The sequence below is a fragment of the Caloenas nicobarica genome, chromosome 2, assembly GCF_036013445.1.
Source record: "Caloenas nicobarica isolate bCalNic1 chromosome 2, bCalNic1.hap1, whole genome shotgun sequence".
NCBI classification, from domain to species: Eukaryota; Metazoa; Chordata; class Aves; order Columbiformes; family Columbidae; genus Caloenas; species Caloenas nicobarica.
Genome location: NC_088246.1, coordinates 165,147,425 through 165,166,438, shown reverse-complemented (window position 1 = coordinate 165,166,438; position 19,014 = coordinate 165,147,425). Strand labels below are relative to the sequence as shown.

At 65.8% G+C, this 19,014-nt stretch overlaps 1 protein-coding gene across 1 annotated transcript; it reads left to right on the top strand.

The window, feature by feature from the left end:
- The first annotated feature begins 8,727 nt into the window (after positions 1–8,727).
- Positions 8,728–18,358, top strand: LOC135985062 (cytochrome P450 11B, mitochondrial-like). The gene is made up of 9 exons (XM_065627982.1): positions 8,728–8,945; positions 10,020–10,175; positions 11,702–11,901; positions 13,280–13,483; positions 15,018–15,172; positions 16,248–16,420; positions 17,150–17,228; positions 17,305–17,496; positions 18,245–18,358. The coding sequence occupies exons 1-9, from the start codon at positions 8,728–8,730 to the stop codon at positions 18,356–18,358; spliced, it is 1,491 nt and encodes a 496-aa protein (XP_065484054.1).
- Positions 18,359–19,014: the final 656 nt, after the last annotated feature.

Below are 19,014 nucleotides of genomic sequence, written 5' to 3'. Positions count from 1 at the left end.
CGGGAGGCGGAGGGGGGGGGGGGGAGGGGTCCCCCCCCGGCCGCCCCTCCCCCCCCGGGGACTCTGCATGCAAAAAAAAAAAAAAAAAACCGACCACCCCGAACCCCACCAGTATTTCCATCTATGCCAATTTTTGACGCTTTTCTTTTGGAGCCGAATGAGCGAAATTCTTGAGTTGCCAAACTGTAGATAGTCTGTCCCAGGGCAATATCTCTCCGTAGGAGTCCGGTTCGGAACCTCTAGAGCAATAATTAACGTAATTAACGTCGTGCATGGTCTTTCCTGTCCAGAGCAATCCTAGTTATTAACCAGGAATCAGGTACATTTTAATCCAGTATCTTCATAGCGACGAATATCAGGGATGATGCCAGAGTAGCGCTAGACGCCCCCGACCCCCCGAATGCACTGACCCGCCTGCACCCCCTGGCCCGCCCCAGCCCCCCCGCACCCCAAATTACCCCAGTGACCCCCCAGCCCCCCCGGACCCGCCGGCAGAGCACCCGGGTGCGGGGCACGCCAACGGACACGCGTGTGCATGCGGACACGCGACGTGCACGCACGTGTGCGCACAGACATACAGACATGCTACATGGACGTGCGTGTGCACACAGACACGCTACATGGACATGCGTGTGCACACACGTGTGCACACAGACACACAGACACGCTACATGCACGTGCATGTGCACACAGACACACAGACACGCTACATGCACATGCATGTGCACACAGACACACAGACATGCTACATGCACACACATGCACACAGACACGCTACATGCACGTGCATGTGCACACAGACACACGTGTGCACACAGACGCTACATGCACACACAGACACTACATGCACATCCATATGCACACGCATGTGCACACATCTCTGCACACAGACACTCTACATGCACATGGATGCGCACACACACAGACACACTACATGCACACAGACACACTACACGCACACAGACACACTACACGCACATGCACACAGACACTCCAAATGCACATGCATGTGCACACAGACACACGTGTGCAAACAGACACGTGCACGCTGCATGCATAAACATGTGCACAGACACACGTGTGCACACAGATGCTGCTTGTGCACACGTGTGCACAGACACACAGACACGCTGCACACACATGCATATGCATACAGACACGCACAGCACAAACACGCGTGTGCAAACACACGTGCACACGCACATCTATGCACACACAGACACTCTGCATGCACAAGCGTGTGCGTACACATACATATGCCTGTGCACACATCCACGTTGCACACACGTGCACACAGACACTGCATGCACATGTGTGTGTGCATACACATGTGCACACATATACAAACTTCACGCACGCCTGTGCATACACACACACAGACGCTGCAAGCACACGTGTGTGTATACAGACACACATACTGCACGCACACTGTGTGCACATGCATGTGCATACACATACACATGTGCACACACAGAGACACGCTGCCCACATGCATGTGCATACAGATGCACACACGCGTGTGCACATACGTGTGCACACAGACATGCTGCACACATGCTGCACAAATGCATGTGCGCACACGCTGTGCACACACGTTACACACATATGCACACTGAGCTTGTTGCACACGTGTGTGCACGCTGCCCACATTGCACATGCCAAACATGTCACGTGTACACACGTGCAGAGCCCGAGCTTGTTGCACACACGTGCATGCACACACATACATGCTGCACGCGTATGCACACACTGAGCTTGTTGCACACACGTGTGTGCACTCACACACACGCTGCCTGCATTGCACATGCCAAACATGTCACCTACACACACACACGCAGAGGCCGAGTTTGTTGCACACACGCATGTGCACACGTGTGCACGCTGCCCGTGTCGCGCACACCAAGCAAGTCGCAGACTCTGTGCACGTGCACGTGATGCCCGCATTGCACGCACTACCTGTGTTGCACACATGTGTGCACGCTGCCTGTGTGTTGCACACGCTGCCGGCCCTGGACACACACACACATGCAGAGGCTGAGATTGTTGCACATGCTGCATCAACATATTGCAGACATTGCACACACAACACGTGCACACACGTGCACACTAACCACGTTGCGCACACCAAGCACATTGCAGACTCTGCAGACATTGCACATCTGTGCGTGCCACACGTTGCACACGCTGCAGACGCTGTGCGAGCAGCAGACGCTGCACACGCGTGCACACCGCACACGCCAAACACGTTGCACATGCACCCCACTCACGCACACGTGCACACTGACCACGCTGCACACGCCAAACGCGTTGCAGACTCTGCAGACGTTGCACACCTGTGCACACACCAAACGCGTTGCACACACCCCCCACACATACACGTGTGCAGACTGACCACATTGCACATGCCCAACACGCCGCAGACCCTGCACACACACGCTGCATGTGCTGCACACCTGCAGACGCTGCACGTGCATACGCTGCCGGCTTTGCACACACTGAACACCTTGCGTGCACACGCTGCGGACACATGATTGAAGCAAGTTGCACGCGTGTGCACGCCGCAGATGTCGCACGCACTGCACGTCTTGCACATGCTGCACACGCCAAACGCTGCACACACGCAGAAGCTGAGCTCGCTGCACACACGCTGCGTGTGCACACGTGTGCACGCTGCCCGTGTTGCACACGATGCACACAGGCGTGCTGCAGGCGTTGTGCACTTGTGTGCACACGCTAAACATGCACGCACCGCAGACACTGCACACGCACACGCGCTGAGCACATTGCACACGTGTGCATGCAGAACATCTTGCACGCACTGCAAACGCTGCACACACACGTGCACGCCGAGCACGTTGCACACTTGCAGGCGCTGCACGCACGCACACCCGGCACGTGTTGTACACGCTGTGAACACACATGGCGCGGGCAAACAGCCGGCGCTGCACACGCACTGCACACACAGCACACACGTGGTGCGCGCCCCTGCGAGCCCCCTGCACGCACCACGCACAATGCAAGCACTGCATGCACCGCACATACTGCAAACAAACGCTGCACACACTGCAGCTATTGCAAGCACAGTGCACGCTGCAAGCACTGCAGCCCCTGCGCACTGCACACACTGCAAACAAGCAGCGCAAACACTGCGGGTGCTGCAGACGCTGCGCGCTGCACGTGCTGCAAACTCTGCAAGCACTGCGGGCACTGCATCCACTGCACATGCTGCAGACAGTGCACACCCTGCAAGCACCGCGCGCTGCAAGCGCTGCAGCCACTGCACACAGCACAAACACTGCGCACACTGCAAACACTGTGCACGCTGTACAGCACAGACACTGCACACACTGCACCCTGCAAGCACCGCAGACACTGCACCCACTGCACACTGCAGACGCTGCAGATGCTGCAAATGCTGCAAATGCTACAAATGTTGCAAGCGCTGCAGATGCTGCAAGTGCTGCAGATGCTGCAAATACTGCACATGCCGTACACCACAGACACTGCACCCACTGCAAGCACTGCAGACACTGCACAGGCTGCAAACGGTGCAAAGCCTGCAAGCACTGCAGACACTGCAAATGCTGCAAGCACCGCAGACGCTGCAGACACTGCAAGCACCGCTGACACTGCACACGCTGCAAACAGTGCAAACTGCACCCACTGCACCCACTGCACCCATCGCACATGCTGCAAGCACTGCAGACACTGCAAACAGTGCAAACCCTGCAAGCGCTGCAGGCACCGTGAACACTGGAAACGCTGTGAGCACTGCAGACGCTGCACACACTGCACACACTGCACACACTGCACACACTGCACACACCGCACACACTGCACACACCGCACCCCCCACCCCAGCCGCGGGCACCCCGTGTCCCCCCCGGCCCCCCCGTTGCCGCCGTCCCCCGTCCCCCCCGTGCCCCCCAGCGCTGGCCTCGCTCGGGACCCCTCGGCCGGGGCGCGGGCGGCGGCACCAGGAGGGGGTCCCGGCCCCCCCATATCCATCCCCCCCCCTCGGACCCCCCGAATTCAGGTAGCAGCAGCAGGACCGTAGAAGCTTCGACCCCCGTTCCGTGACCACGGGTGGGGTTCCCACAATGGGGGTTCCCCGGGTGGGGGTTCCCCGGGTGGGGGTTCCCACAATGGGGGCTCCCTGGGTGGTTCGGAGCCCTGCGGCCCCCCCGCCCCCCCCGGCGCCTTTGCCTGGGGGGGGTTGGGTTTTTTTTTTGAGGATTTGAACGTTGTTCCAGGAAATAAATAATAATAATAATAATGATAATAATAATAATAATAATAAGCACAAAAATGGCACCGGCCGCTCCGCACTTCACAATAAAAAAAAGGGAAAAATAATAATAATAAAAAAAAAAAGATAAAAACATAATCGGTGTCTGGGGTGAGTTTGATGCTTTGGCGTTGACGCACGGGAGCCCCTGCCCCATAGATCCCTCTGCCCCATATATCCCCATGGGTATGGGTTGGGATGGGGTGGGATGGGTGGGATGGGTTGGATGGGATGGGATGGGATGGGTGAGATGGGTTGGATGGGGTGGGATGGGGTGGGTTGGGATGGGTTGGATGGGATGGGATGGGTGGGATGGGGTGGGATGGATGGGATGGGATGGGATGGATGTGATGGGTTGAGATGGGATGGGGTGGGATGGGGTGAGGTGGGATGGATGGGATGGGTTGGATGGGAGGGGATGGGATGGGGTGGGATGGATGGGATGGGATGGGGTGGGATGGGATGGGATGGGTTGGATGGGATGGGATGGGGTGGGATGGGGTGGGTTGGGATGGGATGGGATGGGTTGGATGGAATGGGATGGGATGGATGGGATGGGATGGGATGGATGGGATGGGATGGGTTGGATGGGAGGGGATGGGATGGGGTGGGATGGATGGGATGGGATGGGGTGGGATGGGATGGGATGGGATGGATGGGATGGGATGGGGTGGGATGGATGGGATGGGATGGGATGGATGGGATGGGGTGGGATGGGATGGGTTGGATGGAATGGGATGGGATGGGGTGGGATGGGATGGGATGGGATGGGATGGATGGGATGGGGTGGGATGGGATGGGATGGCATGGGATGGGATAGATGAGATGGGATGGGATGGGATGGGGTGGGATGGGATGGGAACAGGACAAAGATAAGGACAAGGCCCAAAGGACCAGGCCGGGCTGTTGGTTGAGCACCAGAGAATGAGACCTGAGGATGAGGAGGGTGATGAGCAGCTGAGGCCCAGAACGAGGAGTGAAGGACAAGGAGCAGAGGATGAGGATGAAGACGGGGGACGAAGAGGGGGATGAAGAGCAGGGGATGAGGAGCCAGGAATGAGGATAAAGAGCTGGAGGAGCCGCCGAAGCCCCGGGAACGGCCCGTTGAACACGCTGCAGCTCCAGCGCCGCTGACGTCTCGAGCAGCTGGAAACGGCAGCCAGTGAGGACCCTGGCATCCGGGTGCGAAACCCGGGATCTGCCCAGCGCGGGGCCGGCGGCTGCGAGAAAGCGGGGGTCCGGGGAATGGGGGTCCGGGGAATGGGGGTCCGGGGAATGGGGATCTGGGGAATGTGGGATCTGGGGAATGGGGGATCCGGGGAATGGGGGATCCGGGGAATGGGGATCTGGGGAATGGGGGATCTGGGGAATGGGGGATCCGGGGAATGGGGGATCCGGGGAATGGGGATCCGGGGAATGGGGGTCCGGGGAATGGGGATCTGGGGAATGGGGGATCTGGGGAATGTGGATCTGGGGAATGTGGGGTCTGGGGAATGGGGATCCGGGGAATGGGGGATCCGGGGAATGGGGGATCTGGGGAATGGGGGATCTGGGGAATGGGGATCTGGGGAATGGGGGATCTGGGGAATGGGGGTCCAGGGAATGGGGGTCCGGGGAATGGGGGATCCGGGGAATGGGGGGTCCAGGGAATGGGGGGTCCGGGGAATGGGGGGTCCGGGGAATGGGGATCCGGGGAATGTGGGATCTGGGGAATGGGGGATCTGGGGAATGGGGGATCCGGGGAATGGGGGGTCCAGGGAATGAGGGGTCCAGGGAATGGGGATCTGGGGAATGGGGATCTGGGGAATGGGGGATCCGGGGAATGGGGATCTGGGGAATGTGGGGTCTGGGGAATGGGGGGTCCAGGGAATGGGGGGTCCAGGGAATGGGGATCTGGGGAATGGGGATCCGGGGAACGTGGGATCCAGGGGAATGTGGGATCAGGGGAATGTGGGATCGGGGGCGAACAGAACCTGGGGGTCGTTCCCAGGGCTGGGTCTCAGAAGCTCTTCCTCAGTCTCCATTAACCTGGGACTGCAGGAGCTCTTGGTATATACATAGGAGCCCGGACATATATATATGTATATACACACCCCATATATATATACACACATATCCCGTATATACACACATATACCCCATATATATATATACACATATACCCCATATATATACACACACACATATTCCTCATATATATATACATACACCCCGTGTATATATACACATATCCCATATATATACACACATACCCCATATATATATACATAGTACCCCATATATATACATATACTCCATATATATTCACACAGTACCCCATATATATTCACATAGTACCCCATATATATATATACACACACCCCGTATATATGTACATATACCCCATATACATGTATATATACCCTATATATATATATATACCACATATATACACAATACCCCAAGTACATGTGACCCATATATATATACACACATATACCCCATATATATACACATATATGCCTCTTATATATGTACATGTATCTGCCCCACCCCCTGCATTCCCTATAGCACCCTGACCCACAGCCCCCAGCCCCACAGCACCCAGCCCCACAGCACCCAGCCCCACAGCCCCCTGACCCACAGGACACAGCCCCACAGCACCCTGACCCACAGCAACCAGCCCCACAGCCCCCTGCCCCACAGCCCCCTGACCCACAGGACACAGCCCCACAGCACCCTGACCCACAGCAACCAGCCCCACAGCCCCCAGCCCCACAGCCCCCAGCCCCACAGCCCCCTGACCCACAGGACACAGCCCCACAGCACCCTGACCCACAGCAGCCAGCCCCACAGCCCCCTGACCCACAGCCCCCAGCCCCACAGCCCCCCGCCCCACAGCCCCCTGACCCATAGCACCCTGACCCACAGGACACAGCCCCACAGCCCGCAGCCCCACAGCCCCCCCCCACAGCACAGGCAGTTCCCCCGTCCCCCCCGTCAGGGCCGCGCGCCCCAGAAATAGCAGCAGGACCCTGACCCCCCCTGACCCCCCTATTTTTAGCCCCGGCATCTCCAGTGTGAGGAACGGGGAGGGGGGGCAGATCCCCCCCACCGCCCCACCCCCACCGTGGGGCTGCCCCATAGCAGGGACCACCCTGGCCCTGGGGGGGGGGGGTTGGGGGGTGGGCTGTGGGTCAGGGGGCTGTGGGTCAGGGGGCTGTGGGGCTGGGGGCTGTGGGTCAGGGGGCTGTGGGGCTGGGGGCTGTGGGGCTGGGGGCTGTGGGTCAGGGGGCTGCGGGGCTGGGGGCTGTGGGGCGGGGTGCTGTGGGTCAGGGGGCTGTGGGTCAGGGGGCTGTGGGGCTGGGGGCTGTGGGTCAGGGGGTGTGGGGCTGGGGGTGCGGGGTGCCATGGGGCTGGATGTGTGGGTCAGGGTTCTGTGCGGTGCCGTGGGTCAGGGTGCTATGGGTCAGGGTGCTGTGGGCACTGTGGGTAAAGCTGCCATGGGGCTGGCTGATGTGGGTCAGGGTACCATGGGGTGCTGTGGGTCAGAGTGCTGTGGGTGCTGTGCGGCTGGGTGCTGTGGGTCAGGATGTTGTGGGGCGGTGGGTCAGGGTGCAGTGGGTCTGGGTGCTGCGTGTCAGGGTGCTGTGGGGCAGTGGGTCCAGGTGCTGTGGGTAGTGTGGGTCTGGGTGCTGTGGGTGCTGTGGGTCCGGGTGCTGTGGGGCGGTGTGTCCGGGTGCTGTGGGTCCGGGTGTTGTGGGTCTGCGTGCTGTGGGTGCTGTGGGTCCGGGTGCTGTGGGTTCGGGTGCTGTGGGTGCTGTGGGTCCGGGTGCTGTGGGTTCGGGTGCTGTGGGTCCGGGTGTTGTGGGTCTGCGTGCTGTGGGTGCTGTGGGTCCGGGTGCTGTGGGTTCGGGTGCTGTGGGTGCTGTGGGTCCGGGTGCTGTGGGGCGGTGTGTCCGGGTGCTGTGGGTCCGGGTGCTGTGGGTCTGCGTGCTGTGGGTGCTGTGGGTCCGGGTGCTGTGGGTTCGGGTGCTGTGGGTGCTGTGGGTCCGGGTGCTGTGGGTCCGGGTGCTGTGGGGCGGTGGGTCCGGGTGCTGTGGGTGCTGTGGGTCTGGGTGCTGTGGGTCCGGGTGCTGTGGGTGCTGTGGGTCCGGGTGCTGTGGGGCGGTGTGTCCGGGTGCTGTGGGTCCGGGTGCTGTGGGTCTGGGTGCTGTTGATGCTGTGGGTCCGGGTGCTGTGGGTCCGGGTGCTGTGGGTGCTGTGGGTCCGGGTGCTGTGGGTGCTGTGGGTCTGGGTGCTGTGGGGCGGTGTGTCCGCAGCCCTGCAGGGGTCGCTGCCCGTGTCCCCCCGTCCCCCGTCCCCGGGGCCCCACGCGTCCCCGCGCCCACGTCACGGCGCGGCCTTGGCCTTGGCCATAAAAGCGGCGCCGGCGGCTCCGCAGCCGCGAACCCCCGAGCATGCGGGGCTGGGCGGGGGGGCGGCGGGCGCTGAGCTCGGGGGGGGTCCCCGAGGGGGTCCCCGGGGGGGTCCCCACGGCCACTCGTCCCTTCGAGGCGATTCCGTGCGACGGGCGCAACCGCTGGCTCAACCTGTACCGCGTCTGGCGCGCCGGCGGCTTCCAGGACTTCCACCTGCGCATGGAGGGCGGGTTCCGGCGCCTCGGGCCCGTCTACAGGTTTGGGGGGGCCCGGAGAAGAGGGGGGAGCCCCTTCCGGCCCTGGGGACCCCCAGGGTGGCACGACCCCCTTGGTGGGGTGGTCCCGGTTGTCCCATCTCATCCAGGGACCCCCAGGGTGGCAGAATCCCTCTTGGCTGGGTGGTCCCCATTGACCCCATCCCATCCCCATGACCCCCAGAGTGTCTGGACCCCCTTGGCTGGGTGGTCCCAGTTGACCCCATCCCATTCCAGTATCCCCCAGAATGACAGGACCTCCTTGGTTGGTTGGTCCCAGTTGACCCCATCCCATCCAGGGACCCCCAAGGTGGCAGGACCCCCTTGGTTGGTTGGTCCCAGTTGTCCCCATCCTATCCAGGGACCCCCAAGGTGGCAGGACCCCCTGGGTTGAGTGGTCCTGGTTGACCCCATCCCATCTTGGGGGGTCCCAGCACCCTCAGGGTGTCACCCCACCCGGGTGGGTGGTCCCAGTTGACCCTGTCCCACCCCAGTGTCCCCCAAGGTGTCACCTCCTCTTGGCTGGGTGGTCTTCATTGACCCCATCCCACCCTCGGCACCCCCAGGGTGTCACCTCCTCTTGGTTGGGTGCTCCCAGTTGACCCCATCCCATTCCAGTATCCCCCAGAATGACAGGACCCCCTTGGTTGAGTGGTCCTGGTTGACCCCATCCCATCTTGGGGGGTCCCAGCACCCCCAGGGTGTCACCTCCTCTTGGTTGGGTGCTCCCAGTTGACCCCATCCCATCCTCGCCACCCCCATGGTGTCAGGACCTTCTTCTTTGGGTGCCCCCAGTTGACCCCATCCCATCCTCGCCACCCCCATGGTGTCAGGACCCTCTTCTTCGGGTGCTCCCAGTTGACCCCATCCCATCCTCGCCACCCCCATGGTGTCAGGACCCTCTTCTTTGGGTGCCCCCAGTTGACCCCATCCCACCCCCCGTAGGTGTCACCTCCCCAGGGCTGGGTTGTCCCCACCCCCCTGGCGGCGCCCCCACGCGTGGATGGTTCTGGCCGATGGGTGCGCGCGGGGCGGGGGGTGCGTGTGTGGGGGCGTCCCCTGACGCCCGTGTCGCAGGGAGCGCGTGGGCAGCTCGCAGTGCGTGAACGTGCTGCTCCCGCGGGACGCGGCGCAGCTGCTGCGGGCGGAGGGGCCGTTCCCGCGCCGCAGGGGCATCGAGGCCTGGAGCGCCCACCGGCAGCTGCGCAACCAGCCCTGCGGGCTCTTCCTGCTGTGAGCGGGGGACACCGTGGGGGGGACACCATGGGGGACACGGGGGGGACATGGGGGACATGGAGGACATGGGGGACATGGGGACATGGGGGACATGGGAGACATGGGGGACACGGGGGACACCATGGGGGACACGAGGGGGAAACCATGGGGGACATGGGGACACCATGGGGAACACGGGGGGGACATGGGGACACCATGGGGAACACAGGGAGGAAACCATGGGGGACATGGGAACACCATGGAGGACACGGCGGGGACATGGGGACACCATGGGGGACATGGGGACACCATGGGGGACACGGGGAGGAAACCATGGGGGACATGGGAACACCATGGAGGACACGGGGGGGACATGGGGACACCATGGGGGACATGGGGACACCATGGGGGACACGGGGAGGAAACCATGGGGGACATGGGAACACCATGGAGGACACGGGGGGGACATGGGGACACCATGGGGGACATGGGGACACCATGGGGGCACGGCGGGGACATGGGAGGAACATGGGGACACAGCGGGGGCACCATGGGAGACTGAGGGGTGAGATGAGGGGGTGCGGGGCAGAGCTGGGGGGGCCTGGGGGGTGTGGGGGGCACAGGCAGCACGGGCAGCACGGGCAGCCTGTGCAGGCAGCACAACCACTGCAGGCAGCACAGCACGGGCAGCCTGTGCAGGCAGCACAGCCATTGCAGGCAGCACAGCACAGGCGGCCTGTGCAGGCAGCACAGCCGCTGCAGGCAGCGCAGGCAGTGCGGGCAGCACATGGCAGCCCACGCAGGCAGCGCAGCTGTTGCAGGCAATGCAGGCAGCACAGGCAGTGCAGGCAGCACAGGCAGCACAGGCAGCACAGGCAGTGCAGGCAGCACAGGCAGTGCAGGCAGCACAGGCAGCGCAGGCAGCACAGGCAGCACAGGCAGTGCAGGCAGCACAGGCAGCACAGGCAGCACAGGCAGCACAGGCAGTGCAGGCAGCACAGGCAGGCAGTGCAGGCAGCACAGGCAGTGCAGGCAGCACAGGCAGGCAGTGCAGGCAGCACAGGCAGTGCAGGCAGCACAGGCAGCACAGGCAGTGCAGGCAGCACAGGCAGCGCAGGCAGCACAGGCAGGCAGTGCAGGCAGCACAGGCAGTGCAGGCAGCGCAGGCAGCACAGGCAGGCAGTGCAGGCAGCACAGGCAGTGCAGGCAGCACGGGCAGGCAGCACAGGCAGCACAGGCAGCACGGGCAGCACAGGCAGCACGGGCAGCACAGGCAGTGCAGGCAGCACAGGCAGCACAGGCAGCACAGGCAGCGCAGGCAGCGCAGGCAGTGCAGGCAGTGCAGGCAGCACAGGCAGCACAGGCAGTGCAGGCAGCACAGGCAGCACAGGCAGCACAGGCAGCGCAGGCAGCGCAGGCAGCACGGGCAGTGCAGGCAGCACGGGCAGCACATGCAGGCAGCACAGGCAGTGCAGGCCGCCCCTGCAGCCCCTGCAGCCCGTGCAGCCCGTGCAGCCCGTGCAGCCCCGGTGCCCACACCCCAGGAACGGCCCCGCGTGGCGCGCGGCGCGGCTGGCGCTGAACCGCGAGGTGCTGAGCCCGGCCGGGACCCGCAAGTTCCTGCCGCTGCTCGACGCCGTCGCCCGTGACTTCGCCGCCGCCATGAGGCTCCGTGTGCGCGACGCCCCCGGGGGGGCCCTGACCCTCGACCTGCACCCCCTGCTCTTCCGCTTCACCCTCGAGGGTGCGTGGGGGGCGCGGGACACACCCCGGGACCCCCAACTGGGATCACCACCCAAGACCCCCGACACAGCATCCCCACTTGGACCCCGCCTTGGGACCCCTGCCCGGGACCCCCACCCAGACCCCGACCTGGGATCCCCACCCAGGACCCCCTCGGTCGGGACCCCCCACCCAGGACCCCTGCCCAGGATCCCTGCTCAAGACCCCCCCACCAGGGACCCCTACCTGGGACCCCTCCTCGGGACCCCCCACCCGGGGCCCCCACCCATGACCATTCCTGGGACCACCCCCCAGGACCGCCACCCAGACCCCCACCCGGGACCCCCACCTGGGAACCCCCTGGAATCCTCACCTGGGACCCCCACCCAGACCCCTGACCCAGCACTTGGACCCCCCCTCCTGAGACCCCCACCCAAAACTTCCCCACCTGGGGACAATGGGATGGGGGGGGGGGCAGTGGGACCCCCAGGACCCCAGTGGATGGCGAGGGGGGACACAGTGGGACCCCAAGGGACAGGGATGGGGGGTGACAAGTGGGACACCCAGAACCCCAGGTGGGGGGACAGTGGGACCCCCAAGGGACATTGTGCTTGGGGGGGTGACAAAGTGGGACCCCCAGGACCCTGGGGGATGGAGGGGGGGGGGGACAAGGTGGGACCCCCAGGATCCCAGGGGACAAGGTGGGGGTGTCACGAGTGGGAAACTCAGAACCCCCGGGGATGGGGACAATGGGATGGGAGCGGGGGGACAGTGGGACCCCCAGGGGATGGAATGGGGGGGACACAAGGTGGGACTCAGGGGAATGGGGGGGGAAAGCGGGACCCCAGGGGACACAGTCTGGGGGCGGGGTGACAAAGTGGGATCCCCAGGGCATGTGGGGGGACAGCGGGACCCCAGAGGTCAGTGTGGGGGGGGACACAAGGTGTGACCCCCCAGGCGATGTGTGGGGGGCCAGCGGGGTGCAGGGGTCAGTATGGGGGGGACACAGGGTGTGACCCCCAGGCGATGTGTGGGGGGACACAAGGCGTGACCCCAGGGGGTGTGGGGGGACAGCGGGACCCAGGGCTCAGTGTGGGGGGACACAAGGTGTGACCCCCAGGGGATGTGGGGCCAGCAGGACCCAGGGCTCAGTGTGGGGGGGTGACAGGGTGTGACCCCCAGGGGATGTGGGGGCCCGTGGGGTGCAGGGCTCAGTGGGGGGGACACACACAAGGTGTGATGCTCAGGGGATGGCGGGGGGGGGGCGCAGCGGGACCCCAGGGGATGTGGGGCCAGCGGGACCGAGGGCTCAGTGTGGGGGGGACACAGGGTGTGACCCCCAGGGGATGGGGGGCCCGCGGGCGCAGGGCTCAGCGCGGGGTGACGGCCGCCCCCCCCAGCCAGCACGTACGCGCTGTACGGGCAGCGGCTGGGGCTGCTGGGGGGGGGCGCGGCGGGGGGCGCCCAGCGCTTCATCGCGGCCGTGGAGACGATGCTGCGCACGACGCTGCCGCTGCTGTTCCTGCCACCCCCGCTGCTGCGCCGCCTGCACCCCCCGCTCTGGAGGGAGCACCTGCGCGCCTGGGACACCATCTTCCAGCACGGTGCGGGACACGGGGCGCGGGGCGCGGGGCACGGGACACGGGGGACACCGGGGGACACGGGACACGGGGCGCGGGGGACACCGGGGGACACGGGACACGGGACACGGGGCACGGGGGACACCGGGGGACACGGGGGGACACGGGACACGGGACACGGGGGACGCCGGGGGACACGGGACACGGGACACGGGGCACGGGGGACACCGGGGGACACGGGACACGGGACACGGGGGACACCGGGGGACACGGGACACGGGACACGGGGCACGGGGGACACCGGGGGACACGGGACACGGGACACGGGACACGGGGGACGCCGGGGGACACGGGGGGACACGGGACACGGGGCGCGGGGCACGGGGCACGGGGGACACCGGGGGACACGGACACGGGGCGCGGGGCACGGGACACGGGGGACACCGGGGGACACGGGACACGGGACACGGGACACGGGGCACGGGACACGGGGGACACCGGGGGACACGGGGGGACACGGGACACGGGACACGGGACACGGGGCACGGGACACGGGGGACACCGGGGGACACCGGGGACACGGGGGGACACGGGACACGGGACACGGGGCACGGGACACGGGGGACACCGGGGGACACGGGGGGACACGGGACACGGGGGACACGGGACACGGGACACGGGGGACACGCACACGGGACATGGGGCACGGGACACGGGACACGGGGGACACCGGGGTACACGAGGGGACACGGGACACGGGGGACACGGGACACGGGACACGGGGGACACCGGGGGACACACACACGGCGGGGCACGCACGGGGAGGCACACACGGGGGGGCACACCGGGAGACACGCGGGGACATACACACGGGGACGCACACACGGACACACACACACACGGGGGGGGACACACACACGGGGGACACGCGGGGACACACACACGGGGGGCACACACCGGGGGGCACGCGGGGGAACCCCCACCCTGTGGGACCCCCACCCTCTGGGACACCCCGCTTTGCGGGACCCCCCAACCCACATCGCCCCAACACGGCGGGTGCAGGAACGGGGCGGGGCGGGGGGGGCGCTCCTGGGGTGCCCCCCACCCTGTGAGACCTTCTAACATGGGGGGGGCTCCTGTGACACCCCCGCGGGGTCCCCCCCACCCTGCGTGACCTCCAGGGGGCAGAAACGGGGCGGGGAGCGTTCCTGGGAGGGACTGGGGGAACTGGGGGGACTGGGGGGGACTGGGAGGGACTGGGGGGCACTGGAGCCTGGGGACTGGGGGGGACTGGAACGGATGGGGGGGACTGGGGGGGCATGGAGGGCACCGGAGTCTGGGGACTGGGGGGACTGGGGGGCACTGGAGTGTGGGACTGGGAGGACTGGGGGGCTCTGGAGTCTGGCGGGGGGGGGGATCCTGGGGTGCCCCCCACCCCGTGTGACCCCCCAACATGTTGTGGGGGCGCCTCCTGTGACCCCCCCGCGGGGTGCCCCCCCCCCCCCGCGTGACCTCCATGGGGTCCGTTTCGGGGGTGCTGAGCGTCCCCCCCCCGCAGCGGACGAGAGCATCCAGCGCATCTACCGCGAGTTCTGCCGGGGGGGCGCGGGGGGGGCCGGGGGGCTCCTGGCCGAGCTGCTGCTCCAGGGGCAGCTGCCGCTCGACGCCATCAAGGCCAATGTCACCGAGTTCACCGCCGGGGGGGTCGACACGGTGCGTGCGCCGGGGGGGGCACGGGGGGGCACGGGGTCCTGGGGGGTCTTGTGGGGATGGGGGGATTTGGGGGGCTGGGGGGTAGGGTGGCATTATGGGGGGGCAGCGTGTTATAGGGCGGGGGGGGACGGGGGGGACCCCCACCCTGAGGGACCCCCCCATTCTCTGGGACCCCCCCCCCATTCTTTGGGACCCCCACCCTGAGGGACTCCCCCATTCTGCAGGACCCCACATGCAGGGGCACCCCCCATTCTGTGGGACCCCCACCCGGAGTTTCCCCCCCCATTCTGCGGGACCCCCCCCTACCCCTCTGGATGCCCCAACCTTGCAGGACACCCCTCTGCGAGACCCCCCCCCCTATAGGGAGCCCCCACCCTGCCGGACCCCCACTTGGAGGGGCCCCCCACCCTCTGGGACACCCCCCTTTGTGGGGTGACATTAGGGGGGGATTCGGGTGTCATGGGGGGGTCCCGGGGGGGCCTTCTGGGGGTGTGGGGATGGGGAGATACTGGGTTGGAGGGCGCGGAGTCAGAGTGGGGGTCCTGGGGGGGGCAGGGTAGGGGTCCCGGGGGGGTCCCACGGGGGTCAGTGGTGGGGTCGGTCCGGGGTCGGGGGGGGGTCAGGCCCGGGGGGTCAGTCCCGGGGTCGGGGGGGGGGTCAGTCCCGGGGGGTCAGGCCCGGGGGGTCCGTGGGGGGTCAGTCCCGGGGGGTCGGGGGGGGGTCAGGCCCGGGGGGTCAGGCCCGGGGTCGGGGGGGGGTCGGGGGGGGTCAGGCCCGGGGGGTCAGGCCCGGGGGGTCCGTGGGGGGTCAGTCCCGGGGGGTCGGGGGGGTCAGGCCCGGGGGGTCAGGCCCGGGGTCGGGGGGGGTCAGTCCCGGGGGGTCAGGCCCGGGGGTCGGGGGGGGTCAGTCCCGGGGTCAGTGGGGGGTCAGTCCCGGGGGGTCGGGGGGGTCAGTCCCGGGGTCGGGGGGGGGTCAGTCCCGGGGGGTCAGTCCCGGGGGGTCGGGGGGGTCAGGCCCGGGGGGTCAGGCCCGGGGTCGGGGGTCCCGGGGCTCAGGGCGGTTCTGCCGCCCCCAGACGGCCATGCCGCTGCTGTTCACGCTGTTCGAGCTGGGCCGGAACCCGGGGGTGCAGCGCGCGCTGCGGGCGGAGCTGCGCGCGGCCGAGGGGGGGCCGGGGGGGGCGCCCCCCCTGCACGAGCTGCTGGGCGCGCTCCCGCTGCTGCGCGCGGCCGTGAAAGAGACGCTGCGGTGGGGGGGGGGACGGGGGGATGGGGCAATGGGAGAATGGGGGGGTGGGGGGGTGGGGGAGTGGGGGAGTGGGGGGGATGGGGGGGCAATGGGAGAATGGGGGAGAGGGGGGCAATGGGGGAGATGGGGGGGTGGGGGAATGGGAGAATGGGGGGCAATGGGGGGGATGGGGGAATGGGGGAGTGGGGGGGAATGGGGGGATGGGGGGGATGGGAGGGATGGGGGAGTGGGGGAATGGGAGAATGGGGGGCAATGGGGGGGATGGGGAAGTGGGTGGCATGGGGGAATGGGGGAGTGGGGGAGTGGGGGGGATGGGGGGGATGGGGGGGCGGGGGAGTGGGGGGCAATGGGGGAGCGGGGGAATGGGGCAATGGGGGGGATGGGGGAGAGGGGGGCAATGGGGGAATGGGGGAATGGGGGGAATGGGGGGAATGGGGGAGAGGGGGGCAACAGGGGAATGGGGAGGAGAGGGGGAGTGGGGGCAGTGGGGGAGTGGGGGGCAATGGGGGAAGGGGGGAGTGGGGGAATGGGGGAACGGGGGAATGGGGGGAGTGGGGGGAATGGGGGGCACTGGAGTCTGGGGACTGGGGGGGAATGGGAGGACTGGGAGAGACTGGGGAGCATTGGAGTCTGGGGACTGGGGGGCACTGGGAGGGGAAGCACCGGAATCTGGGTACTGGGGACACTGTGGGGGTGTCACCCCTTGGGCACCCCCCAACCCCCCCGCAGGCTGTACCCGGTGGGGATCACGGTCCAGCGCTACCCGGCCACCGACGTGGTGCTGCACAACTACCGCGTGCCGGCGGGGGTGAGCGCGGGGGCGCGGGGGGACACGGGGGGACACGGGGGGGGCGTCCCGGCGCTCACCCCCCCGCCCCCCGCAGACGCTGTGCCAGGTGGCGCTGTACGCCATGGGCCGCAGCCCCCAGGTGTTCCCCCACCCCGAGCGCTACGACCCGGCGCGCTGGCTGGGCAAGGACGACACCAGTTTTCGTGCCTTGGCCTTCGGCTTCGGCGCCCGCCAGTGCATCGGCCGCCGCCTGGCCGAGGCCGAGATGCTGCTCTTCCTCGTGCACGTGAGTGGGGACCCCCCTGCACGGGACCCCCTCAGGGGCTGGGGGGCCTCGGACACCCTGTGGTTGGGTTGGCTTGGCTGCAACCTCTTGGCTTGACCCAGTGTTGAATTGGCTTGACCCAACGATGTCTTGGCTTGACCCGATGTTGAGTTGGCTTGACCCAACAGTGTCTTGGCTCAACCCGATAACAATTCGGTTTGACCCGGTGTCTTGACCGAGTGGCATCTTGGCTTGACCCAGTGACGGCTTGGCTTGATGCAGTGACGTCTTGGCTTGACCAAATGACACCTTGGCTTGATCCAATCTCTTGGCTTGGCCAAATGTCTTGACTTGACCCAACAATATCTTGGCTTCACCAAGCATCTTGGCTTGACCTAATGACATCTTGGCTTGATGCAACGATGTCTTGGCTTGACCCAATCTCTTGGCTTGACCCAACGACGTCTTGACTTGGCCTAGTGTCTTGGTCTGACCTAACAATATCTTAGCTTGACCAACATCTTGGCTTGACCTAATCTCTTGGCTTGACTTAATGACTTCTTGGTTTGACCCAACAATGTCTTGGCTTGACTCAACGACATCTTGGTTTGACTCAATATCTTGACTCCACCCAAAGACGACTTGGCTTGACGCATTGATATCTTGGCTTGACCCAATGTCTTGGCTCAAACCAACATCTTGGCTGGACCCAATGATGTCTTGGCTTCACCTGGTGTCTTGGCCTGACCCAATGCCTCGGTTCCACCAGGTCCTGCGCAACTTCACGGTGGAGGCGGTGTCCACCGAGGACATCCGCACCGTCTTCCGCTTCATCCTGATGCCCGAGACTCCGCCCTTGCTCACCTTCCGGGCCCTGGACTGAGCCGGGGGGGTTCCTGGGGGACTTCTGGGGGGGCTCACCCCTGCTGCCACCCCGCCAGGGTCCCCCCAGACAAGGGGCACAACCAGAAGAGCTGTGGGGACGGGGCGGTGGGGCAGGACACCGTGGTCCTCAAAGCCATGCAAATTGCATGCAAATGAGCTGCCCCCGGGGCTGATGGGAGCAGAACAGACCCCCACCCCCCCAATAAAGCGTTCTTGCAGACACAGCGCTGTCCTCCTCTGTGGGGAGGGACAACGGTGGTGGGATGGGACAAGGGACCCACCCCCACCCCCAAAACTGGGGGGGCTGCACAGAGACACCTCGAAAAGAACCTTTATTGGAAGCCCCCCCACCAGGGGACCGCAGGCTGGTGACAGTGACCACCCCAGACAGGGTGGTGGCATCACCCCCCCAGCACCCCAGGGCATGGGGGGGGTCCTGGGGGGGCACTGGGGCTGGTGGGGGGTCGTGGGGGGATGATGGGGTTGGGGGTCCTGGGGGACACAGAAGTGGGGAGTCCTGGGGGGGACACGGAGGTCGGGGGTCCCGGGGGACATTGGGTTGGGTGGGGGGTCCTGGGGGGATGACGGGGAGGTTGGGGGTCTTGGGGGGACGGTGGGGTGGGTGAGGGATGCCAGGGGGACATGGGGCTGGGT

Excerpts from the sequence above, each read along its gene's own strand:
- LOC135985062 (XM_065627982.1), top strand. The coding sequence starts at position 8,728 with ATGCGGGGCTGGGCGGGGGGGCGGCGGGCGCTGAGCTCGGGGGGGGTC. Across the intron at positions 11,902-13,279 it reads CTTCCGCTTCACCCTCGAGG|CCAGCACGTACGCGCTGTAC; the intron begins GTGCGTGGGGGG and ends CGCCCCCCCCAG. Across the intron at positions 17,497-18,244 it reads TGCTGCTCTTCCTCGTGCAC|GTCCTGCGCAACTTCACGGT; the intron begins GTGAGTGGGGAC and ends CGGTTCCACCAG.